Here is a 27424-nt window from a genome sequence, read left to right as displayed (position 1 = left end):
CTGAGAGGAAAGTCTGACAAGCTAAAGCAGATGTCAGGTTCTTTCCAAGATGTCATGATGATGATCGGAGCCACGACTGGAGGTCACGGTTTTCCAAGGTTAACAGCTCACAGCTTAGGCTAGTGTATGCGTTCATGTGTTCATGCATGCGCTGTTGGGGTTAAAAGTTGCTGAAGCAAGGGTTCACGCTGTCAGCCAGGCTAATGGAGAGCGCCGCACTTGGCCGCCCACTGAGTGACAGGTGCCAACTGAGGCCTCCATCAAACGGGCACCGGGTCGCCACTGCCGTCTTACTTACGCCAGCGAGGGATGACGACACAGGGGATCGCTCACTCGACTAATGCTGACACACGTGGTGTATGCGCACACTCCCGGGGGCCCGTCACTCAACGTAAGGCCGCAAGATGAGATCGTCGAAAAAGTACCTTGACTCAGACCGCCCAGACAAGAGGGTCAAGTTGCGTCTTTGCAATCGGAGTCTTCATTATCTGCGCCATTTCATGCTGGTGACTTATGACCCTTACTGGCTCACGTACAAGAAAGACCGGAGTTTTTGATGTGATTGTCAGATTGACTTGAGTATTGACACTGGTGTAGCAGAGATCAAGTTAGTAATACTCTCGGACCCAATTGTACCAATTATGTGTCTTTATTTTGAGCGTCTGGTTATTCATACATTAAACGTGCCTTATAGTGTTACTTCATTCAAGCAAGGACAGTCACAAAATCAGCCACACGTTGATGACACAGAATGATGAGCAAGATACTCAGATTCATATTCAAAATTAATTTGAATATCTTGCTAAACAATTCCTTGCCATGACTAACCATTCTTCCTCGTGAGCTAAGCCATTTATTTTTTTGCTAGTCCATCTGTTAAACAGCAGGCTACTTTCAAGTTTGTGGAGAAAGATAGGGATGAGACGACCGTTTGCATTCTTGGGCAAAGGCAAATGGGAACTGGTCCGTCATAAATCAAAACGGGGAAAGCAATTAAATGTGCCTTGCGTGGATTATGTAATTTTCGCTTCATTCTGCTAAGAAACCGACAAACAATAAAAGCAATACCTTTTACTTTTGGGCTCACCAGGGATATATGGTGCAAAGCCTATTTTTGTGTAATTTTAGGAAGGAAACAAATGACCGAAAACATGACGTGATTATTATTTATGATATTCACATTTACATCACATGAAGCCTTAGGATATGTAGTGTTTCTCACCATTATAATGTAGGCCAGCTGCCGACAGCATTTCTGACACACATTTTGTACCCGACATGTCTATATGTCACCAACACGTCAGGCACAGCCTTTCTAATATATGATCAGCCTGTCAGCACTTGGGCTGTTTCGCTCTTGTCGCTATAACACCTTTATTACACATCCATGCCATTTGAAGGAGCTATTTAACAAAATTCCAAGGATAAACCAAAGCATGTCTTTAAGATGTTCATATTCAGTTCCAGTTTGGACAAAAAGATGCGATGCATGAGAATTATGCTGTGAGGTTGTGAGAGAAAGAAGAAAAAAAAAGAAAAAGGAAGGAAGGTCAATGACGAAAGAGGAACCACAAGTTGTCACCTTATCTAGCTATGTGTATCGGGTTCCTGGTAAAAGATGCAGCAAGTGACAGAATGAGACCGGCTCAGTCAAGCAAGCCAATGAGCTATTTGATTTAAGTAATTGAGGTCTCAGAGGGAAAGCAGGCTCATCGTTAGGAACCAGACCAGCCTCAGGACTCACACGTTAAGCAAATGATATTCAACAGCTTGAATAGCCTTTCAAGGGCAGCACACACCAACCCAGTGCTTTTGATATGCTGGTCAACTTGACAAATTCAATTCAATTGTTTAATATTTGTTAGTTGTATTTGTTATCTTTAGAAGTTTGTTTTGTCAGAATGCAAAAACATAAAGGACCCATGTATATTGTTACATGACAAAGTGATCACACTTATCATGGACACCCAATCGGTGGTTGTATAACTCTTGATGTAATCTGCACTGTGACTGACGTATAAAGGGAAGCACAACATTAAAGGGGAAGTCAACCCCCCACAATGATTTGCAGTAATAATTTCAAGTCTAAACACGGCATTCTGATTAATATTGCATTTGTGGAATATGAGTTGAGCCGTAAAAGCTACCTGGTTTTAGCCATTTTAAGCAGCGGCCATTCTGTCACCTTCTGTCATCTGATAATGACATCACAGTTGCTCAGGGTGAAGATAACGACCAATTACAGCTCACCTGTTGTCTGAAGCTGAGCCATGATTGGTATTTAGCTGAGCCTTGAGCAACTGTGATGTCATTTTCAGTTGACAGAAGTGACAAAATGGCCGCCCCCATCTCGTATTCCACAGAATGCTGTGTTTTGACTAGTGGGGCTGCCTAGAATATATTCTTGTTAGCCGAGTTTTGTATCGAGACTAATACTGTTATACAGTGCTGTTCCCGAGCTTCATTTTGAAAAGTGAACAAAATGTATTGATGTATCTTAAGTTTTTAAAGGCTCAGAATAAAACATCCAATGATTCATACTTGGAAATGCCCTTTTGATTGCTCAGTCAGCAGTCTAAGAGGCCCTTCTGGTGTCATATGATTTGGAGCACTTCGATATGCCTCAAGCCACGACTGAAATAGGCAAAGGAGGAACTCATAAAATATTAGTAAGACCACAGACGTTTGCTTTCATCAACAAATCATCATGGCACCAACCAGGAAGTTGTCTGCTAATTAACACATGAACTAACACAAACATGGCGCCGACATTTTAGTTATAAAAGGTCATGATGGCATCACTCAATGTAAAATCTGAGATGAAGAATTTTGCCATAAATATAAATGCAACTCCATGCAAATAATTGAAACACGCTTTTTTTTTGCTTTTTTTTAATGGCAGGTGAGAATGTATGTTTTATATTTGCTTGCTGAAACATTCTCCTTGCTTCGCAAGGGATGAACACACAAAAAAAAAAAAAAAAAGAATTCTGAAAACCGAAGGAAGACAATCCAATATTGCAGCAACAGAGACGGGTCTGGCCCAAGAGGGGGATGGAATGAACCGAATAAAAAAGAGGAGGCCTCGAGGAGCAGGACCGTGACCGCATCTCATCTTAACGTTGCCGTCAGCCTCTAATTGCACCGATTAAATTGGTCTCTCTGCATATATCTGGGGCTAGTGCCAGTGTGATAGCCTGTAAGCGCTATCATTGACAATGTGATAATTGTTTAATTGCGCTGGGCTTGCGCTTCATGAAGACTTCACCTCATAATGGCCTCTTCCCTTCCCATTGTGGCAGGGGATAGATATTCTCCCGTTGGCATTATCATCTATTGTCGACCTTGTCAAGGCTGTTTTTTTGGGGAGAGTTGACTGTCTAATTCGGGTCAGAGCCACGGTTGAAATGTTAAATGTAACAAAGTAAATTTTCTGCCGCAAATACAGAGAGAGAGGCACTCTCTGTGATTAAATACATTTAAATAATGCTCATTTGAGTAACATCTGGTTGTTTGTTAACAGGAGATATGTTAGCCTTTGAGAGGTCGTGTTGAGGTCAACAAGCTCCACCCCTCTCATTAGACCTCTCAAATCAGTCAGCCATGCTCTCTTAAACACTTAATTTCACGCTATAACAGAGGTGGGCAAATTTTTTGATTGGCGGGCCACAATGGGTTCTAAAATTTGACAGAGGGGCCAGACCAGGAGCAGATGAATGGAGTGTTTTGGTAACCTCACCTCATTGGAGAAAATTTAATTTTCATTAGAAGTGAACATAAGCATTACAACAACATATATGTCTTTGAAAAAGCACATTTATTCATTTAATGTTTTTCATGTTCGGCGGGCCGGATTAAAGCGTTTAACGGGCCGGATGTGGCCCCCGGGCCGCAGTTTGTCCACTGCTGCTCTATAACATAGGCAAAGGCAAAGTAGCCTGGTTGGAAAATAATAATGATAAAATATTTCCGCTACAAGGAAGATCAGTGCTATCGCCTTCCTGTCGTGTTCCATCTTTAATGGAACTCCATGAAACTGTAATACCACCTGCTGGCTTTGGTGCTGTTCAAACATGTTTGTTGATGTGTTGGTGTTATACAGAATTAACATCTTACATACTTTTTACCATGCAGACACATTATCTTGGGCCAAAGTCCACTTAACAATGACGGTTTTATGTTGCATTGGCTCATATTTAAGAATGTCACATAACTTGTATTGATGGGAAGCTATTACAACTTAAATAAGATTTAACATCCCAATGAATCATACCCAGAACACTTAAGTCAGTGAAAAGTCTCTCCAGGTAAAAATGAATTCATTATAATACCGTAAAATATGATGGCAGTTAGCAGGAAATGCGGAGAGGGGATCTATCACATTCCTGACATTGTGTGCAGCCACCCGTTTTGACTTTCCTGAAGAAAATGGGCTGTCAAAACAAAGACATAAAGCGTGCTGTATATTATATTTGTTGTTGACAGTCAAATTTGCCTGTCGAGTTTTTTTTTTGTTTTTTTTTCCATTGGATTATTGTACAGCAGTACCTACGCTTGGCAGCACAGGAATGATTTAGAATGTGTGTGTGCCCAATGCTTCATTGTGCGTGCATTCCCTCGCCGTTCGACTGAACACAGAGTGGATACTGTATTCTCCTCTGAGGTTTATTTATTATGCCCACTAAAATGCTAAACAACAGTGCGTGCACCTGCAACTTGTTTGTGTCATATTCCTCGTGGTACTGATTATATCTATCTTTGTGTAATAGGAAACCAATAGACACAAATATCAATCAGATCAGTGAACAGTTGAGACATTTTCAGACAGATACCACACTGACATATGCAAAGGCGCAAATACAATTCAACAATGCAGAATACATTTGTCCAAACATGAGCATGAGCCTCTGAAATATTTAAGACAACCTGTAGCTGTATTGAATTGCTCTGCGTGAGTGAGTAAGTGAGTGAGTGCTGTCAGGTGATCAGATATCCTTTACTGCTGGTAACTATTTTCAAGACATAAACATAATCTGGGATGGAATTGGCCAATACCCCAACGTCAGACTAATGAATAATGGTTTACAGGTTACTTCAGGATGTTCTTAAAGGGGATGTCAACTCAAAGACATTATTTGCAATAAAATGTTCCATGCGCCCTCACTAGTCGAAACATGGCGTTCTGGTTAATATTGTGTTTGTGTGATATGAGTTAAGCAGCAAAATCGTCCTATTTTTAACCATTTCATGGGGCGGCCATTTTGTCACCTCTGTCGACTGAAAATGACATCACAGTTGCTCAGGTGACAACCAATCACGGCTCACCTGGGGTCTGTACCTGAGCCATGTTTGGTCGTTAGCTTATATTTATATATATTTCATATTTATATTATATTATCTAAATATGACTACGCAACTTTTTTTTTCTAGAAATCTCTGTAAGTGCACTGCATTCAAGTCTCGTGAGATTTGCTGATCTCATCGCACATTTTTTTTTTTTTTAATTTATTTTCCCCCAAAATTTCAGCTGACATTTGGGGCATTCAGCTTTAGTTTCCACTAGACTCAGTACAACAGCTGATTCACTGACACTCCCATTCCCGTTATCAGAAGTGTACGAACCCAAACTAAACTAATTATCACTCACCACCCTCACTCCCTCCCCCCTTATCGCTTCCTGCTCACGCGTCAAATACTCTTTTGGGCTACAGGTTGTGCTCACTGGAAGTCATGGCAGTTCGCGCTTGTGCCGAGCTGTGATCTACCGCAGCTCTTACATGTTTTAGAGGCGCCGAGAATAGAATCGTCACATTAACTACAATGTGTCGCCGTTCATGACGTGATGAAGGGAATTCAAAGAGGGAGCTGGTCAGACGATTGGATGTGGATAACTCCCCATGATCCAACTAAGAGAATTTATGCAAAGATTTTTGCGGCATTAGTGTTCATGATTATTGTTTGTGCATTAATCACCTGCTGCTTAGGTTTTTACAGCTTCCTGTCAGGCCGCCCACAGAGTTTGTGCAATGTAATATACTACCAAGGCTGGGCGCGGTAACTGATAATTAAAATCCCTTTTTCACTTTGACAACTTGATATGTTGAGTCATGCTGTATTGATTATGGATGAATAGGAGGGTAAAATATACTCCTCTGATTCCACGCTCAAGATATATGGGGATGCAGAAGGCATACATATAAACATTTCCATTTTGGTTTAAGTTTCCATATGAGGCACATCTCTGCATATAACTTATTTCATATTACATGCTGTGGGAGCAACCGAGAGAAGAGAGGGCTAGACTTCTCGCTCCCACGCCACTTCGTCCAGCTCTTCCAGGATAATCCTGAGATGTTCCGACACAATCTCTCCAGCGTGGACCAGATAGGCGTCCAGGAGGCTTCTTAAGCAAATGCCCATGCCACCTCATTTGGTTCTTCTCAATGCGGAGGAACAGCGGCTCTACGCTGAGCTACTCCCAAAAGTCCCTCCCCCTATCTCTGACGGAGAGGCCGGACACTCTGGAACTTGGTACTCAAAGGTGGCAGTAATCCAGCGTTAGACAAACTGGCCAAGAGTATAGCGAGGTGAATGGAAGATGATCTGTGTGCGTGTGAGTGTCTCCAGGAATTAACCGTATAGAAAGTTTACTTGTACCTTGAGTTAAAAAAAAATCCTTCTATGCCTGTATTCCTAAATATGTCCATCAGGTGATGGTTGCTTACATCTGAGATTTTTATTTTTTCTTCATCCTAGTCATGGTGAGCGGTGCAACCAATGGAATTTTTTTAAAGATTTTACTCCTCAGCCAGAGATGCGGAGTTTTAGTCATTTCTTATGTATGTGTACATTCAAGCACATATGGATTGATGTGACAGTGAACGCATCACTCGTGGTCTAAACTCACCTCAAGCTAAACGGGGGAGAAGTGGGGGGTGGAAGAAGGGTCAGAAAGGAGTCACGGAACACGATGAGGAAAGCGCTAATAAGACAGTTTGGATGTGGATGTGGAGGCTTTGTGCGGGTAAGCGTCCATCGGAGTGCATGGAACATAACAGCTGCAGCAGCTGAGCTTCGGGCTCATGTTGTTATATTCTGGTATCTATCACACAGCCTATAAAACTTTGGCTGGTGGCAGACTGCAATAAAGTGCCGCACACACACACATTGACGGTTCACTTTGTGTTTTTAAAGTGTCCGGTTAGGAAATGAGCGCCCAGGAAGCCACAGTTGTATGCAAAGGTGTATCTTTAGGTTTTTATGGGATTTGGGTCCGTCATATTTATGTGGTTTTGTTCCCGGAGGACATGCCTGATGAATATCAAGGGACAGCAACATCGTAAAACAGGATTTTGGTTTTCCAAATAATGCAGTGGACGTGACGTTGCCTGTTAAAGTTACATCTCTATTAAAATTGTAATTATATTTAAGAAATTAATCTCTGTTGGTTGTAGTTGGGATGCGGGAAATGTCATGCTTCAGGAAAATAATGATCCATGTCGGACTGTTGTTAGAGAGAGACCAAACACACACACACACACACCCACGCACGCACACACTTAATAGCTTTCTTTGATTCTCAACAGAAACTTTGCGGAGCTATTGATATTATGTAACTACATCCAAGAGATAGTGAGGAGGGCAACACAGCATCCCGCTAGACACAAAAAATTAGAGCGATATTGCCAGTCAATAAAAATCACTGAAGATATGAAACCCAAAGTAAACCGACTCTACCAATACTTTAATGCCGAGCCCTGGCTTGATTCTATGCAAAATATCTTGTGTGCTGCCTCCCACCTGTTCATCGGCAGCGCTGTTATTTGATGATGTCCAAACGACAAATTTCCCATTCAAATAAGCGTCTCTCATGACCTAAAACCATACATTCAAATGCAACTTTAGCAAATGGAAAGCTTGGCACCTGCGTCTTGAAAATATAATACACATTTATAAAAATAAAGGCCTCCTCCCAAATAAATGGCCTTCATGTACTCTACACCAGGTGTGGGCAAACTACGGCCTGGGGGCCACATGCGGCCCATTAAATGTTTTAATCCGGTCCGCCAAACTTGAGAAAAATTCAATGAATAAACCTTGTTAATGTTTTATTTTATAAATACGGTGGTGTGTCAAAGACATATTTTGTTGTAATGCTTTTCTTCAGTTTCATTTAAAATGTAATTGATTTTTTTTCTCCGATGTGGTGAGGTTACCAAAACGCTCCTGGTACCGCCCCTCTGTCAAATTTTAGAACTCATTTGTGGCTCACCCCTGCTCTACACAGTTGACCAATCAATGTCCCTGGTCACGATTTTTGGAGAAACACATTTGTGCTTACAATTTCACATTAAGCATGATGCATCTGTTTCATTAGTCGAATAACGACACAAAGAACACACAATGAATATGATCATGGTAATATTGTAACATTGTTTCGTTGAAGCACTTCACCCATTCCGGGCGACTGCTGGATTGAGTTCACACTAAAGGCTAAATGGTGTTAATTGTGTCTCAGCCAAGTGCGACAGTATGTTGCGTTTATTCAATGCGCTGTGGTTGCTAATTAAAGCTGTACACAATGGAATATAACAAGGTGATAATGACACTTGCAGGACATATCAAGTTGGGCCTTTTCAATAATTGAGACTCTTTCATTAACAAGGTGCTCAGGATGGTTCATAACGTCAAGTCTCTGTTTTTCATTTATTCCCAAGATAGTCTTTGTTATAAAATTATATTATGTGGAGATCGAATGTTCTCCCAGTGTTTGCCTGGGCTTCCTCAAACGGACACGTTTGGATTATTGAACACTTTAACTGGTCTGTGTGTGTGTGTGTGATAGTTTTGATTTGGCCGATGACCAGTGCTGGGTGGATGCTGACGCTCCAGCTTCCCCCGCGAGCCTGCTTGACAACCAGCGCCATTATAAATGGATGGATATATTGACCATGGTGTCAAGTGCTAGTCCAAAATAAATTTCAGCTTTCATATCAAGTTTTTGTCGATTTTCTGTCACGATGTTGCTGAGGAATGAAAAATGCGTCAATGCCAAAGATCGCCTTTGCGGGGGGGTTTATTTCATGTGTTGTACTGTATGTCAGACAAATATGGACAAATCCACATTCAGGTAATGGTATCAGGATTTGGGACCATGTGGGGGGAAAAAAAAAGCTTCACTTTAATCTGCATAACATTATTGCTATGAGGTAAAAAAGCACCATTCAGTCTTGGCCGTAGAAGTGCTCAAAAGTGGCATATAAAAACCCAAACGTGCAACGAATTACAGACAGATTTGGAGGGCTCAATTTGTGGGGCTTTCCATGTGTGCAGCGGTGACATTTCATCTGTTAATAACAGTGTATGTGACGCGAGCCGAGCGGGTTGCGGGAGGCATCTAGCCATTTACGCTGGATTTGTTTGACACCGCAGTCGCACTCGGTGTCTTTGGTGGGAGCACCTTGACGGTGTCACTATTGATCCGTGTCATCTCGGGGACTGAGAGGCTTGTAAAAGACCCTAATGGCACTTGGAGCTCTTACTGTAGAGTCAAAGCTATGCAACATTTATGTGCACCTTTTTGAGTGTTTTTTTTTTTCCAGGGCATTGGTGAGTTACCCTGTTGCCCCACATGTTTCTTGAATAACATTATTAGTGTAATGACTGCACACACATTTTCATTAGATTTAATAAGATGCCGGATGTTGTGCAAAGCGGGCTTTGTACATCTTCTGTTTTTTTTACTCATTTTACTAGCTTGTGGATTTATTTGCGTACTTCGACCGAGGCAATTTGCATCTTGATATGTGCCAAGAGTCCGATGTAACAGGGAGAAGCCTGTCACTTTTCAAAATAAAATATTTTTCAGCCTCGATTTTAATTAATTAATTTATTTATTTATTACATATATTATTTATTTATTTATTTATTACATATATTATTTATTTATTACATATATATTTATTAATCAATTCATCACTTAAGATGCTGAAAACGTTTGTCAGGGTCTTAGGCCACTCATATTACACACAGAAATAGCGTAAATGTTAATTTGTTTCATTTGTTGTGAGGATGAATATTTTTGTAGTTTAAGACAGTATAGTCACTTGAAAGTGACTCTGGTTCTTCACCAAACCTAGCTATGAACGGCATAGGTGGAGAAAGTTGGTGTGGAGGTGGTTATGTAAATCAACCCTACTGTTTCCTAACAGTGGGGTTGAACATATTTTTCTTCTACTCTACGTAATTATTTTCAGGACCTCACTTTGAATCATTCGCTAAAATGTTGCGTACTGTTTTTGATGATGACTTTTTTCAGACGTCTGACTATTGGTTAATTTTTCTTGTAATTACTCTTTCACTGGCGATGCATAAAATGTATGGCGAACGTCCAGTCTCGCAACAATTGACGTCCACTTTCTCAAAGCATTTCCCCAGCACCCCTCGAGAATTCAACTTGTTTTTGCCACGCCAGCCGTCTACCTAAAGTTCCCCAAGGCCTCGGTAAACACTACTAGCCGGTCCATCTTTTATTTAGGACATGTTCGCTCTGGGAACCCCCCCCCCCAATCCGGCCCCTTAAATCAATCTTACACACCGCTCAGCTGTATCGCCATTACTTCTAATTTTCCACCAACTGGGTACAAGATGAGGCATCCACTTGTGTCACATGAAAGCGAACTACACAACAATGTGCGCTACATGCACTCTCAGTGGGGAAACTGCTTTTACAATCCAACTTCCAAATTGGCGCCGCGAACACACAGCACAACTCGTGGTTATTTGTCTCTATTACAGATGAGGATGCCTGATAAATTGTTGTCAGGAATAGTTTGTGCTTCAACTGCTTCTAATCCTGCAACAATCTAGAAAAATGTTCCGGGCTTCAACTTGATATCAGACCATGTGTGTGTGCTTGTGAATGTATCTGTGTGTGTGCGTGTACTTAGAGTAACGTTATATCACTTATCAGAGGACAGCTGCTGGCCCATATCTTGGGAACAAGCGTTTCCAAGTCCAATATTAATAGTCTATATGACATTCACTCAGTGAAGAGTCACACACAGACGCATATACACACTTAATTTATTTTTCCATTTGCTATTCCGGTGCTGTGGCACTCTCCGATCCGGAGACTTGGTGTTCTGATGAAAGATAGTCATACTGCAAAATGATCCTCACTGCAGGCCGCTGGCGTGGTTCACTGTCAAATCATCACAATGTGCTGTGGTGTCCTGCCATCTAGTGGTGTACAAATAATTATTTCTACATTCAAGGAAATGTGTGGAAGGTGAAATGACAGATAAGCATCCACTGTGTTATTCTGTCCTTGTTTTATGGCTGACACGTTTGAGAAATGAGCAAAGTGTGATTGTTAACGTGTGAGTGTTTTGGATTGAAGGGTTGGAACTGTCCCCGTTTTAAGAATGACGTCGCAGGGGGAGGAAAGTATCTGTAATCTATTCATTCCCAGTCACGCAGTCTGTGAATGGGTGTTGTTGATGTCTTCCCTGACGCCACTCCACAATAACAATGAATAAAAAGCCATTTTGGTGTGCTATATATATACCGAGATAAACTGAGGTACCAGTACTGTATTTATTTTAGATCTCCATATTTTGCTTTGAGCGCTGTGGGCCTCGAACAAAATTCCCTGAACCTTTTGTCCTTTAAAATACAATACTGATTAATTAGCTATAGCAGGCCTAGAATGACCATGAGTGGAATAATATATCCATCCATCCATTATCTGCCTTTTCCAACTATCTCCAGGCAGTAGGCGGGGTACAACCTGAACTGTTTGCCAGCCAATCATGGGACACAGAGAATAATTTAGTCTCCAATAATAGTGTTTGATTGTTCCCAAGCAATTAATCTATTTAGCCTTCTGATTATCCATCTTCTATTTCTTGCATAATTGCAATCATCTGCTCAGGATTTAGCATTAACACTAAATAGAGTTACCTTTATAGTTTTGGTGCCAAATCCTTTGTCTTGTCCGATACTGGTCCAACAAACGAAACCGAACAGATGGTTCAGTTTGAAGGTTTGCGATTTTTGTTGGCCTTCTAATTGAGGACACGTCGTCGTATGATCTCTCGATAACTGGACCTCCATAGAAAGTTTGCCCTTTTTTTTTTTATTTTTAATTTTTTTAAAATTATTTTTAAACATGTTTGGAGCGTTTGCGATAATCTCCTCTGGCTTTTGTAAATCAGCCTCACTGAGTCCAGATTACCAGATGCTTCACTGTAAATTGGAATATATCCAAGGGGATCATTTAGATGAAATGGCAGTTGCCCTCTGAACCTCAAAGCTCACTTCATGCCCCATGCGCTTTTGGAAAAATGCCGTAGGGAGTTGTTTTTGTTTTGTTTTTTATTAATTCAGGGCTTCCACTAAGGCCCAACATTCTCTTTTGCGACATTTTCTGAACATTTATTATTTATTACAAATATATTTTAAATGCTTCCTAAAGGAAAGCATGTAAAATAATGTTCCATGGTCAAACCAATAAAAGACTTAAAAGCTTCAATTTTTACAGTCAAAAGTTGAGCAGAGCTCATATTAGAGCCACCTATCAAGCCAGATAAGACGCATTTCAAGCATTTTTTTTTTTTTTTATTGTCATGGGACATTGTGATTGACTAAGGCCACGTGGCATACTGGCTTTAGGGGATGCACGATGCAATAACACCTTCAGCTATTAAAACGTCACCAAAGGCAACATCATCACAGCTGTTACGAGAATCTAGGCATGAATCGAGATGACCCAGAAGCTCTTGAATGAATATGAGCCTCTGCAAATACCTACACATGAGCACATAGGCGCGCACGCGGACACGTGTACATGCACACACTCTCTCGAGCCAGATGGTGTAATCCTTTCGTTTTCTCCGTGTTTCATATTTCCCCCCTCCTTTGTGGGGATTATGCGGTCGTCCAATCGGATTTTGGCTTGTTCCCCGAGCTCTGATGTGATATGAATGAGTGACACGCTGTATGTTGCTGTATCGGCTGTAAGATTTCCATGTTGAGCGCCATGGTTGTTATTCGTGGAGTTGATTGCTTAGCGTCATCATGCAGGTAAGAGACTTGAGGCAGGTATGCATTGCATTTTTATTTTTTTTTTCGAGAGAAAAAGTGTGCAGATTTACAGAAAATTCTGAGATTAAATCTGTAATGAGAGTTCTACTCACAAAGTGACTTGCTTTTTTTTTTTTGTTTAGAGCACATGACATTCATTACAGTCACTAACCGTATTCTCAGTTCCCACTCAGTGCGTTACATGTGGTTTATTTCAATTCTGTATTTTGGTCGCTTGTAAGTTGCCACGACTGATAACAGCATGTCAAAATGATCCATGTTAAATATTGCCTCCACAATCTAAAGCAAAGACAATTCATTCTCATCCGTATTCCATGTATTGTATATTCAGGCCGACTGACCTTCCATAGTTCTCCCAACCATTTACTGAACTGTTCAATCTAATTTCACTCTAACTTGTGGTCTCTAATAGGTCTCAAATGGAAGTATGTGCATTAGTTATTACGCACCGAACAAATTCCATTGAGTCGTTCAGGACATGGAAAGTGCTGTGTGCACAAGTGGATCATCTAATTTGCATCCGCGACCACGCATTTTGTTTCACCAGACAATTACATGTAAACATTTGCAATCTTGCTGATGCACAGGCTGCATTTGGGAAGGGTAAAGCTTAAGCAATAGTGCACATAAATGCGGCCTGTATTTTTTTTTTTTTAAAGCCATGCACTTTCACATTCCATTATGAGGTACCCTGGATAAAAGCGTCCACCGATTGCAATTGATTTAAGTGAGCGTTTTGCGTGTGTCCCTGCAGGTCAGTGCTTCCTATGTATGGTGGATGTGGTGCCCGTGAAGAACGAAGATGGCATGGTGATCATGTTCATCCTCAACTTTGAGGTCATGACTGAGGAGACACTGCGGGACGGCAAACAGGAGCTTAACCATCGCCTTCCCACCTGGCTCGTCACTGGTAACTATTGACTTGACGGCTGTACTATTTGAATACAGCCTCACGTTACTTATACCGCCCCCGTCTAGGCATCTCACTCATTGGGTCTAGATAGTTATGCAAAAAACGAAATGTTACCGGTTTGATGGTGTTTTTTGAAATGTACATCCAACTAAAACAGAAGAACGGCAATCAACTTAGCTAGTGACCTGATGTCCTCATGTCGTATCGGTGGTTGCTGCCGTATGCAGCCTTCTACATGCAGCAATGAGCAAGATGGGCCATAGAGGTCTGATTTTCCTGTAGGACAAAATCACATTTTCATCATAATAAAATCAAATGCAAGGACAAGTGACAATTCAACATTCACGAAAAGGTAAAATATATTAAAATTACTATTGCACATTTCCTCAACTTTGATGAGACCAAAAAAAACAAAAAAAAAAAAACAGGTGACCTTTATGATAATTTTCTGAATCATTGACGGTGGTGTATGTACTTAATTACAGTAGCTTTACTTCTGACATTTTTCTAATTACTGTGCCAGGCTGCTTTTTAATGTAAAAAAAAAAAAATAAGGAATACATCAACTTTTTCTGAGATGTTGGTATTGAGAGGCCTTTTAAACCCAACTGGAGCAACCAATCGCACTCAGTAGAAAGGCAACATGCATCCAGTCAGTAATCCACCTTGATCAGTGTTCCATTCATCCACGCGTACAACAGGTGGCCTGATATTTGCAAAGTAATATTTGATTTCCATTTAATTACATTTGACAGAATGTTTGTTCTGAACTGTTTCTGGACTCAATGTTCCATAGACAATGTTTTAAATCATGCACTGAACTTTGGAGATAAATTGTAATCAATGTCAGTGTCCTAAATTCCTCTTCAAAGCCTATTTCGGCTCAACACGATCCCGTTAAAATCTCCTCACCGCGTCACGCTCTTTCACTCCTTTCGGTGTATTTTTCTCCATAAACAAGTGGTTGCCTTTTTGTCCTCTTCGTCAGGTCGTCCCAGAGGCTTCAAATTGCGCCTTCCCCTGCTGCGCTCCCTTTCCAACAGTAAAGTGTCTCTGGATGACACGGAGTCCGGTCAGATCCCCATCGCCACACCTCTGCCACTGCACCCGGTCGGCCACTGTCACGAGTCACTCGGCTTGGGGGAGTTCCTGCCACTTCCCCCTTTACCGTCGGAACACTCCGAGCAAATCAGTGAAAGCAGGTACAGCTCAAAGATTTGTTTTCATGAAGATCCGATTGTGGAATAAGCGCAAGGGTTTCAATGTTTTGGTGGTTTCTTGCTATTTGTTCGAGAAACGGATTGTGAGCCCTGCGGCTAATAGAGAAAATCTACTTGTATAAAGGTTTAGAATTGGATTTAGGTGCCACAAGATGGCGGTAAGGAACTACGTTTCAATTAGGAAACGTGATGAACGGTCTAAAAGGAGCTCCGATTCTTAGTTCAACATAGTTCCTCAACATCAAAATTGCAAAAAAAAAAGAAAAAAAAACAATTCTTTTGTTTTTTCAAAGAGCGATAGCAAATAAGTGAGTTTGCAGTAAACAACACAAAATAGATTCTCAAGAAAAAAAATTAATCAGGTGAATCCGCGAGTAGGGTATCATGAATATACTACTTTATATTACATAAGAGGGATGCACAATATTGGAAAAGCAATGCAACATGCGATATTAACATTATTTTAATATTTTCCTAAAGAAATGAAAATTATTATCTGATGAAAGAAATCCATGTTTTCATTCATCAAACAATGGGCTCACTTTGTCATGTAATTAATTATAATAACACTTTATATGTTTATATGAGACCATTTATTTGTTGTTTTTGTCCTGTTGAATACAAAGTTGTTCTCTGCTGCCATCTTGTGATACTTAAAACTAAGATAATTTTGGGGGCTGCCAAGTTCCTGGGGATTTTTGCTTTTTGCAGCATGGCTCGGTCCTTATAACACATTTGATACTGTTTTATAATATTTGAGTGTGTATTTGTAAGCACAGCCGGTCACTCCAAGAGCATCTCTAATAATCAAATCCAATTTCTCAAGGGGTTGTGATTGCAAATTCAGTTTCTGCCTCCCAGTTACGCATCTTGTTTTTCTCTTTTTCTCAGGTCAGCTCTACAAAGTTGGCCAGAAGACCACTTGGAGGACCACCGAACTTTATTGGACTCTGTGTCTCCTGTACCCCATCATCCACCTCCTCACCAGATTACCCACTTAGTTGGACCTCTCACCCAGTCGTCTCCTTGCGTAGCACCCCACCATCGCCTCAGCCTCAACCAGGACGCCTCTGGCTCCAACTGTTCCCTGTCGCGCAGCCGCTCGCGCGAGAGCTTCCACAGTATGAGGCGCGCGTCCTCTGTCGACGAGATTGAGGCCATGAGGCCTGACTGGGACCGGAAAAACCGCAGAGCCAGTGTCCGACTGGGAAGCACTGGTGCGGTATATGCGGGTTAAAAAAAAATAAGAATGTCGTTTTTTATTTTTGGGGGGTTGCGATTTCTAACCATCTTGTATCCCGTGTGCGTTTCCAGGTGCAGTGAACAGTAAGTCCAACATACTGAACTCCACGTCAGACTCTGACCTCATGCGGTACCGTACCATCTCCAAAATTCCTCAGATCACCCTGAACTTTGTGGATTTCAAACCCGACCCCCTCATCGCCCTGCCCACAGGGGAGATGGACATCATTGCGCCTTGCAAACTCATCGACCGTACGCACAATGTGACGGAGAAAGTCACACAGGTAGGGCTGAGTTTCTTTCGCCTGTCGAAGGTCTACACGAAAGAGGCGTAATGTGTGTTTGTTGTTGCTAATGAGCTGACGTACCCAATGTAGCGTTTTATGAAGCTCCTCATGACATTACCTTTGAGTTGAAATGGTTTTAGGCAAGCCGAGATCATGCACTTCGAGTTAAAAAAAAAAAAAAAAAAAGTTGCATTTGTGTGATGTGGTCACTTAAGACTAAAGGTGCAAATGATGGATCATAACTCAAAAAGGTGCTTTTTTTTTTTTCTATTATTTTATTATTTTTTTTTATGAATGTGTGTCCTGGACTGATTTGGTGAGCGTTTTGGCTTGATAAATGATCAGAAGTGAAGGTAAACTCATTTTGATGTTTAAGTGGTGAGCAGTGTATTTGATACCTGAGCCTTCGGTGGGAACTTAATCCGCCTCTTGATTCCAGCACTATCACGAGCTATACGAAAATACACTAGAGTTGCACATAAGTGTGCCACGAAAACATCTGGAGTTCAGCTGTGCTGTCCATGACCGCTCGCCACTGTGTATTAAGATACATTATTTGATACGAATACTCTGGGTTATGAGCTCTAGTATTTTCCCTCTCGTTTAAAGACGTTAACTTCCAGTATATGCAGGTGTGCAAAATAGTCATTCTACATCGTTGCTCGTATGGAAACGTGTCTGCGACGTTGTATTCGTGCCAAACCGGAAAGTAAAACGAATGAAGACTGATAATGATTAGAGGAGTTAGATGACTCATATTAAGATGATTTCTATTAATGTTTTGTTTTCTGCCTGTATGATCATGTACTTCTTTTAAAACAATGTCACCGCCCTGTGAAAAACACGTCCATTTTTGTCAATTTTTTTTTAAATATATTTTTCCATTATCTTTTGGTAAACCATTCAAATCCATTACAACCTTGAAGAAACTCATATGACCAACTGAAAGGGGGGAGGGTGGTATTGAAGTTAAGCCTTCTGTTAGGGCAGGAGTCTACCGAGAGTTACTAAAGGGAATAGGAATGATTTGATCCGATCATGCTCTTTTTTTTTTTTTTTTTTTTTTTTTTTTTTTTTTTTTTTTTTTTTTTTTTTTTTTTTTTACCCTGTTGTTCTCAACAGACAATAATCCAGAGTTGATGATGCAACACAATAATGTAATCATGCTACAGTATGTGAGTTGCAGATGGCAAGGTCAAAACACAACCCAGACTTGCTTTGTGTGTGTGTGTGTGTGTGTGTGTGTGTGCGTGCGTGCGCATCAATGTCATTTATTCCATACGGTAGTTATGCTCCAGCAACAGCTGTCTCCAAATGGGCAGACATTTGCAAACTTTCTGATTTGATACAAATTTCATCTTCATCTCTTTTCTCAATTTTAAATGTCACTACACGCGTATGCAGTCAGATTTTTCATGCACCACGAGTTTAACCACACGTAGTACATTCGTGTGGCGTCTGGCAGAGAATTACACGACTGTAATGTCAACTCCGGCCTGAAGATGGCAGCATCACATTGAGACGTTTAATCCCAAGGCTCTCAGTGTATGATCCCGGCATCCGAGTGAATAATTTAGATGCTCCATAAAACATCTTTAAAGGGAAGACTGACCTCTTTTTTCCATTTCAGCGTGTGTTGTATCTTGTAGCGCTCCCATTTATATTGACTTGTTTGTCTGTTGACTGTGTTGCTTCTCTGTAAAAGCAATTGACTAAATAATGAAGATACAATGGAAACAACGGAGGAGACGATTGCATATGGTGCTCATTTCACAGTAAATAGGTGGAATATTATTAAGGACTATCTGTGCCATAATGGGGGACCAAAAAAAAGTAAAACGGTGTTCTAGTGACTTCAATCTTGCATAAATTACGTTTTTCTTTTCCGCATTGCCATAACTTCGATACTATGATTAATTTAGGATCCAGATTCATCTTTATGTAACGGACTGGTTCTAAGATGATGATTTCTGCATATTAAGACTCATGAAGGTGAGATTCATTGTTTGGGTACAGGTCAGGTACGAGAATTAGATTCCCGATTCTAAAAGCACATTCTGGGCTATATTGTATCATTCTAGTAGTAATCGGTCAAGAGTAAACTTTCGCGCAGGTGCCTGATGCATTACTCACCACATTGATAGATGATGCATAGGCCCATTAACTACTTAGTGTAAGTAGAACTCCCATTTTGTAAGGTGTTTACTTTTAGAGGACATCAAATAGAGTATATACTGTCCAACCAACATACTCTTCCAACACTGATCTCATCCAATATTCCACCCATTTCCATACACGGCATTCGCCCAGACACGTGAATATGGACTTTAAATGCCCCCTGCATACTCAAACATGAAATCACTTAGATGCTGTCTTATACTAACACGCAACCACCTTAGCAGCCCACTCAACACGAACGTTTGGATCCAATGGAGCAAGTAGGACTGATACTTATATTGGAGGATTTAATCTGTAGGTCAGGTGTGTGTGTGTGAACGCGTGTAGCCTATATTTGCTGTTTAAAAAAAAAATATGTATATAAAATAGTGTAATGAGTATAGGGCTGGGACAAGCTGCTGAAAGCTCAACAAAGAACACTTGCTGTGGCATCAGCAGCATTATATTAAGTGAAAAATAGGTCGTACATATTTATTTAATGAGCGGGCATTATAGGAAGTCTTTCATAGAGACTTCTCTGTGGAGTCACAAGTAGTGTTCCAAATCCTTCTAGGACTTAAATATGTTGGCATTCATTAAGGTAAACCATTTGTGGCAGAAAACAGGCACGTTAAGAAAGTAATTGTGGTTGTTTGGATACTACTTGATTTAGAAATATCGCATGTCAACCAGCAGTAGGAAAATAACTCTATAAACCTATGGATGATGTGAAATAGCTGAACCTGATGGTTTTTAGCAGTGCCACATTAATTAATTTTTTTTTTTTTTTTAAGGCCGGACTCATCATTGCACTTGTTATGGTGAGCCATACACCTCTGGCAATGTCTCTGCAAAGCACTATGTTTGTGAACTAGGGCAGAAATTAAAGAAAACGTGGGCTTTTCATCTCCACAATGAAAACCGCTCTCAGTCTACCTGGGGGAAAATAACTTCATTTATTATGTTTAGAGCTGTGGATGAGACAGACAAGACCGGTTTGGTTTGACGACACCCCCGAGTTACTATTACCCCTTTATGCATGCATGCATTGTCTGGAATAAAGAAAGCAAGCTCCTCATAATGGGCATCATATTACAAGCAGGCTGCTGTGTAATGTACTTCTTATTATTATTTGTCACTCCGAGTGATGCTTTGAGCATGCCACTCTGGTATATTTGGGTCTAAAAAACTTCTTACATGCTCTGGCACCAGTGGCGAGGTCTCTCAGTTAAATTGGCTGGAATGGAGTCGAGGAGCATGTGACACGCTCAACCTGCAGGACTGTAATTTAGCTGCCCGCTCCGTGGCTCCGCCTCAATACCTCAGACTGATTGAGTGTTTTCCCCCGTGTGAGTTCAATGACCCACAAAGTAAAGAAGCATCTTGTCGGTGTCTTGAAGCTATGCATATATCCGCCATGTCTACTCTTTATTCAGATGAGGCATATTGTAAATCTTTGAATAGATCTAATCAGCTTTTGTTTGCATTTTATTTTCTTAATCACACTGTTAATAACTGTTATTCCCACCCAGTACGCATGATGAAAAATTATGACCTATTATGATTATTAATGCCGGTTTCATTATGCTACTATTGTGTGCCAAGTCTTTGATTTTACAATATTTATTGTGTTAACCTTGCACAATTATCATACATCAAAATATGTCTGGTCTTATATTTCATTGTCTTCGATTGGTCGGCAAACCTTTTGAACTTAGATGGTGTATGTCCGTGTCGACTTTATGGACAAGCAAGCCTTCACGCCAATTGATCGTGTAGACCAGGGGTGGGCAAACTTTTTGATTGGCGGGCCACAATGGGTTCTAAAATTTAACAGAGGGGAGCAAATCGATGGAGTGTTTTGGTAACCTCAGCTCATCGGAGAATAAAAAAAATACATTTAATTTTAAATGAAAGTGAACCAAAGCATTACAACAATATATATGTCTTTGAAAAAACACAGTATTTAGAAAATAAAACATGAACAAGGTTTATTCATTTAATTTTTTTCAAGTTTGGCGGGCCGGATTAAAAGGTTTAACGGGCCGCATGTGGCCCCCGGGCCGTAGTTTGCCCACGCCTGGTGTAGACCCTTGAATGAACCGAACGCGAATGTTTCTCAAATGTTGCAAGGAAGTTACAGAAGACCCACGCTCAAAGAGAAAATGCAAACTTGCTGAACCGCATTTTTAATGTTCCACTCTATCGTTAATATTTCAATATGTCATTTGAGGTCGGTCCACAAATTGATAGACTTTCATGTGAATGAGTCTTGCGCGAACAAAAATGCGTTGCAATTGTTGAACATTGTCCAAAACCACTTTGCAAATCGTCTCTCCTGTTCAGATCAAGCAGATAATCTATATCTAACTAATCTGTTTCCCTTTCTGCTTCCCTCAAACAGCATTAAGCAGGCATTGATTTTGCCATTTGCAACGCTCTATATAACTTTAGTTGTTCGAAAGCAAATGCGGGCTTTGTCCGTGAAAGAACATGATGACGCTGTCCCACGGGGGGCACTCACAATTGATTTGAGTTGAAATGGAAAATGTTCCATCATTAACACGTGTGAGGTATTACTTTGAAATTAACTGCCAGGAACAATGTAGCTTTGATCCAAGCTTGTGTGTATAGATGAAACTCTTGGGTTCATAGTCTTCTACGTTTTATTTTTACATTTTAAACTCCTCCTACTTTGTTGGTTTTTGTACTTTATTTATGCTCATTTGTTGTAAGACTCGGCCTGTTATCCATGAGCATACTCCCATTATCCCCCCCCCTCGGCCCCCCCGCCCTCCTCACGTCCCCCTGCACTGTTGCACGGTCTGACCCATTTCCTTTGCCCTCCCCCCATTAATCACAGGGCTCCTCATCATAGCAGGTAATTGAATCAGAGAGTTTGGAAAGTTTTATGAAAACACAAACATTTATTTCTGTTGTTTTCATGTAAATGTGTTTGCCTTCACTTAAACACACGTGCCAACCTGCTCGCACTGGCGCTCAAATTGCATGGAAACAATAGCGCTATCACTGCCTGGTGACTCTGTTGCATTTCGGTATACTAGTGCTGTTGCATTCTTCATGCAGAAGCAATAATGGTATGACAGCTGTATTCCTGATCAATGCTATTTTCTGTCATGTTGTCATTAGTCGTTGGTGACAAAGCTCGCAGTTAGATAAGAGGTGGGGTATACCCTGGACTGGTCATCAGCCAATCAGAGGTTCCTGCATGTGCTGAGAGCAAATTAGAATCTTTGAAAAGTAGTCTTGGGACTCAATTTAAGTTACCTGAGATGCTCCCCATTGTTATGTCGCACAATCAATCCCCGGAGGTCCGATAGTTGCACCAAGATCAGGTACAGTAAGTGAGCCAGTCAGGCACCCATTTCGGACCAATCCATCATGCCGCCAGCGAGGGGGAGGGCGGGGCAGTGAAGCCGGCTCATCTCAAGAGGCAGCGGAGTGAACCAAGCACAGAGCCACGATGCTCTATCACTGACACGCAAGCATACGCATATGCACCAGGTTTTGTTGAACCCCACAGCGAGCGTCTAATAGTTTGTGAAGCATTGCTGCTATTACTCCGTGAGGTTGTATACGACATCGGGAAATGTGTTAGTCTGCAGTTGGTTTTGATCATTTGAATTCCTGTCAGGGCATTTTAGCACAGATACTCAATTACATGCTGTGGGGGTCGTCTCTCAACTTGTGCGTTTTGCGTGTTGGATCCCCTGCTCCCTTGTGACCGTGTCCATGTATTCGTGAAGATGCTGAATCCCCAGTTGCTTCAATGTTTGAATGAGCTGGTCCTTTGCAATCATGACCATATATGACATTTAAAAAAAAAAAAGGTCCACCTGACCGGTTTGAAAAATTGATCGTTATTGTGAAGTTATATCCTGTAGGTATAGTTTCGAGCTGCTGGATCAGGATGATTCACTTTAGTTAACCCCAATGCAAGTGGACTATAACGGCAAATGCACATTGATTGATACAAATAGTTTTATGGAAGTTGTTTAGTGAGCACCAATAAACCAACACACCCGCCTTTTCATGGGGGTTAGAAAATCAAATTCTTGACAAATACCATTTTTTTTTCCTAAAGTTGAAACAAAATAAATGCTTGGACTGCTTTATTTTGGAAGATAACAAAATCCCCCAATCTGCCCCTGGACCCGACGGGGCCTTTTATCTTGCAAGTTGAACTAAAAGATTTTGTCCTCCCATTTCTCCTCATCGATGTCGCAAATTTGCACAAGCAAGCACATACATCGTGCTTACAAGCGACTGGATGTGAACTTTCTAAGTCAGCCATAAGGTCAACACTGAGTGTGAATCAATAGCTGACTCACCGCGTTATGTCTCTCTCACACACATCCACACACAAACACAGACGCACACCCACACACGTCACGAATTGTGATTTCCTTTAACAGTACCGCTGGCCCTCCGGAGAATACGCAACCTCTCCAGAGATTAGTGTGCTGGTGGCTCCTTGTCATTTGACAAGATCGAGAAGCAGATGCTGCCATTTAAACCCAGTCATTATCTCTGACCCTTGTTCAGACCTTGAACCCCACACAAATATCAGGCTAAATACCAGCCGAGTTGTCGTGCAAACATCCATTTTTAGTACAACAGCGAGCTTATTTAGAAGAAGACACCCAGAAAGAGTGAAATGTAACTTTTTTTCCCCCATCTCTTCCTGCTGCAACACACCTGATCCAAACGATCAGGATCGTTATCGAGCTACCGCAGACCATGCCGATTATCTGATCATTGAAATCAACTATGTATGTTCATGAAGTCCGTTGAATAAAATGGTCATTGCAAAGCACTTCTTTTTTTAAATTATCCACAGATTCAAGTCAGTGTTCTCATATTAGTTTGGCCAGGAGATGTGAGTCTGTGTGTGTATGGGGATTCTCCATTTTCTGCCCATTGGCTTGTGTGAGGACCATCTGCAAGAGCAGCTTGCACTGTGATGCTCACAGACACAGGATTTCTGGTTCATCTGTGTGCTAACAAATTACAGTGTACACAAATCCCCAAATACCCGTGCGCGTGTAACCGTATATCAGGTTGATAAATGGCAAATTCCACGGTACATACAACATACAACGGCCACATAAAACCAGGCCTCCTTATATGCAGTGCAGTGAGAAATAACCATCTTGTTCCTATTTAGGTTAGCGCTTTTCCTGACTCGAGAACTGCTTAACACACCACTTTCTAATCTAAGAAATTGACCGACCCACGCAGGAATAGCACAGGGATTTGTTGTTTTATCTCCGTTGTCCCACTACTGTCGCACCAAGACGACCTTATTTAGCATCAAAATGCATTGGAGAATCCCATCATAACGTGCGTGTCCTGTCAGGAGTTGCCGCTTGGCCTCAGTTGAGATTCTTGGCATCACACCTGCTGTGCTAAACTCATTTGGCCAAAAGTTAAACTCAGTGGGAAGCTCTTCGCTGCACTTGGCTCTCTCAAATACTCAATTTCACGTCTCTTTCTCACTCGGCCTGTCCGGCTTAATCTCTCAATGTCATTTAATTTGTTTCGTGCCCTTTGGTTTTGTTACTGCATGCCTTTGTGGGTTTTATTGCCGTAGAATGGAGGCGAGGATGCTGAGTCTCAGGAAGGATTTGCAGTTTTTAGGTAGAGATGACAGTCTTTGAAATGAGCTGTAAGACCAAGAGGAGAAGCCTAAAGGATTTATTTTGACCAAAGGGTAGAGTTCAACTCGAGGACAACTTGGGACGTTGACACCATGACGTTTACATGAATATTTGGGATTATGACGCTGGAGTCACACCTGTTTTAAAACTGGTTTGTGGAGATGATGTCATTTGCGCACCTTGTGTGACATGTCTTGAGCTAGTTAGTCCAACAATTCAGCCTCCCGTCCTCCCAACTTTATTATTTTTTATTATTTTATGCTATGGGGGAAAGTAAAAGTCAGTATGAGAATTTTCACAAAACAATGTCAATTGCGATTTTAATTGGCTTCACGCGGAACAATGATTCTTATTTTTTTTTTATCATACTGGAGTGGTCTGATTTTTGTGGTTAAGGTCATCAAATAGCAGTACTCAAAAATATTTTACTGACATGTTATTGACCGCCATTCGAATAATTAAACTCAAAGTGTGGCAGAAGTCACATTTCCAAGTTTTAAACTGCGCTGAGAGGCAGCAAACATTTTAAAGGGATCAGGGAAATTCAAGTTGACATTCAAAACGTTCTCTCAAAAGTGCAGCATAAAATGAAATTGCTGAGCCAACATCAATGGAGATCACTGTAACTTCTTAAAATAGTTATTGCAGTGACAACAAATGGGCAGTTTAAAGGAGGAGTTGCCATGTTTAATCCTCTCACTCTCTTCTCTTTCTCTCTCTTTCTTTCTTTATTTTATTTTATATACTTTAGTGCATTCTTTGCTCAAAGGTCATTTAGGGTTTCAAACACAAGCATTTGATGCAAGTATATTTCACATGTACTTGTTTTCCAATGTCTCCTCCAAAAGAAAAAAAAAATCGGAGCATCTGGCCAATTCATTAATTTTTGCCATTAATTAAAAAACCATTTGAGTTTGTAATCAATGAGACGTGAGAACATTTCAGGTTTTATTTCCATGTACTGTATTTACGTTTTTGATATGATGGCAACCTAAACTCAACAAATGCTATAAGTCTTAAGCACTTATATCGATCACAGTGACGGGTCACTATAAGTGGTACCTTGTACTATCTGGTCATTTGATTTTACTCATGACAAAGTGTCGACAAGCTGTACCAAGTTGGCTGAGCATGGTTTGTAGAGTGGAACTGGAAAAGACGTACGTTTTAAGCGTAACGTGTTCTTGCTATTCTCAGCATTCTAATGTGTATAACAATGTTGTTGACACCAGACGACGGGGAAATACTACAGATCAGGAATTGCAGTGTTTATTAGCATACTTTAATTGTGTCCCATGAGACTGTTTACATAAATCTTTTGTTGACTCGGTCGTGACAGGGCTGGGGTTTTTCCAGGGGAAGGGCAGGCATTTTTTTTGGGGCAATGTCTGCAATATCAGCACTTTTAAAACCACATTTTTGCCATCATCAAGTGTGTCAAGTGACTCAAAAGTGAATTGTGATGGCTTTAGCTTGACAGTGCTTTTTAGAGTCATCGCTTTTTTCTTTTGTTCATGGCTACGTACACACATGATGTGCAGTAGCATGTCCCTTACAAGAGAAGGGGAGACAAACATTCACTTCAAATTAAGTGTTTTCCAGGAAAAGCTTTTAGTCACCAGACAAGTGCCAGTGAATTTGACTTGCGGCATTTTACAGTTTGACATACAACCTTGAAAGCAACCCGTTCTCTTTTTCAATCAAACTAACGTGAAAAGGCATTTATGGTCTAGTTTTATTTTTGTATGGTTTTTACTCATTTCGCTAGCTTGTTGCTTTAATATTAGTGTAGTGCGACCAAGACATGCGTCAATCGCAATGTTTTATTTATTTTTTTTTATTTTTTTTACCCATCTGTATGGCCCGATCCAAAGTGGTCCGCGGACCGATACCGGGCCATGGCCCATTGGTTGGGGACCGCTGATTTAGTGTACTTGTCCAATAAGTACAAAACAAAGCAAGCACAATTATTTTATTCCACTTGATTCCTGTGGCTGCAAGGAGCAACACATTGAAGACCCTGAGGTATTTTTTTTAAAGACCCTCGATTTTCGCAGTTTGAAAGAACAAATTCTTTGCAGCCTCAGCAACTCCGTGGGGGTTTCACTATTCTTTCACTGTTCACACCTATTTGGTCCCGCTTTGTTCCCCTACTGCCTGTGTTTGCCTGTCGTCTTAAAAGGTCATCCCCACCTGGAGCAGCCTGCAAAGAAAGCTGTCACATCCATTCTGTCACAACACTCAACACGATGTGTGTGTGTGTGTGTGTGTGTTAGTTCCATCAAACACTATACTTGTGTTACAATGTGACGTTACAATACAAATTCTGTGGATCCCGGTATATTTGTGGTGTGGCCTTCTTAAGTATCTTTTTCTTAGGAAGGGGGGGCACTCGATCCCCTGATCCCCACTTATTTTAGATTTCATTTCTCTATCAACCACTTTTTTTTTTTTTTTTTTTTACCTGAACCTCGTAAGTAATTAGAAGGAGTGTATTAATTTTCGCTATCCCCTGCATGCATTAAAACGAGGTCTACGCGCTTGCTTTTCAAAAAAAATTAATTGAAAATGATCATTTTTGTTAATAGCTTTTGATTTTCAAATAAAAATGGGGGGGGGGGGGCAGTGCACAAACTGCGGGTTAGTTCAAGCCAATCGCGGTTGAAATTGTTTTAAATAAAAAATTCTGAATTGTAAGATAACCAGGCCACTGTTATCACAGCAGAAGACAAAAATAAATTAGCTCTTTAGTTGGTTAATCCGATCTTTGATCCAAAGGACATTTGTCTGGGCTGACGATCAAGGTCAGAAAGATTT

The 27424-nt window shown here is 40.9% G+C and overlaps 1 protein-coding gene across 5 annotated transcripts in view; it reads left to right on the top strand.

Annotated features, from left to right (window-relative positions):
* The window catches only part of kcnh2b (potassium voltage-gated channel, subfamily H (eag-related), member 2b), a 133733-nt gene that overhangs the window by 56778 nt on the left and 49531 nt on the right, over window positions 1-27424 (top strand). For 4 of the 5 annotated variants that reach the window (XM_088282445.1, XM_088282446.1, XM_088282443.1 and 1 more), the window contains 4 exons: window positions 13862-14017; window positions 15009-15222; window positions 16132-16457; window positions 16555-16766. In XM_088282445.1, the coding sequence (XP_088138571.1) occupies window positions 13862-14017; window positions 15009-15222; window positions 16132-16457; window positions 16555-16766 (908 nt within the window). Of the gene's footprint in view, window positions 1-12993; window positions 13087-13861; window positions 14018-15008; window positions 15223-16131; window positions 16458-16554; window positions 16767-27424 lie in introns of those variants that run through there. The other variant, XM_088282447.1, reaches the window with a different exon arrangement.

This window comes from Idiotropiscis lumnitzeri, chromosome 19 (assembly GCF_059441095.1).
Source record: "Idiotropiscis lumnitzeri isolate Australia: NSW breed Sydney's pygmy pipehorse chromosome 19, RoL_Ilum_1.0, whole genome shotgun sequence".
Taxonomy (NCBI): domain Eukaryota; kingdom Metazoa; phylum Chordata; class Actinopteri; order Syngnathiformes; family Syngnathidae; genus Idiotropiscis; species Idiotropiscis lumnitzeri.
This window is presented reverse-complemented; position numbering and strand designations above follow the sequence as displayed.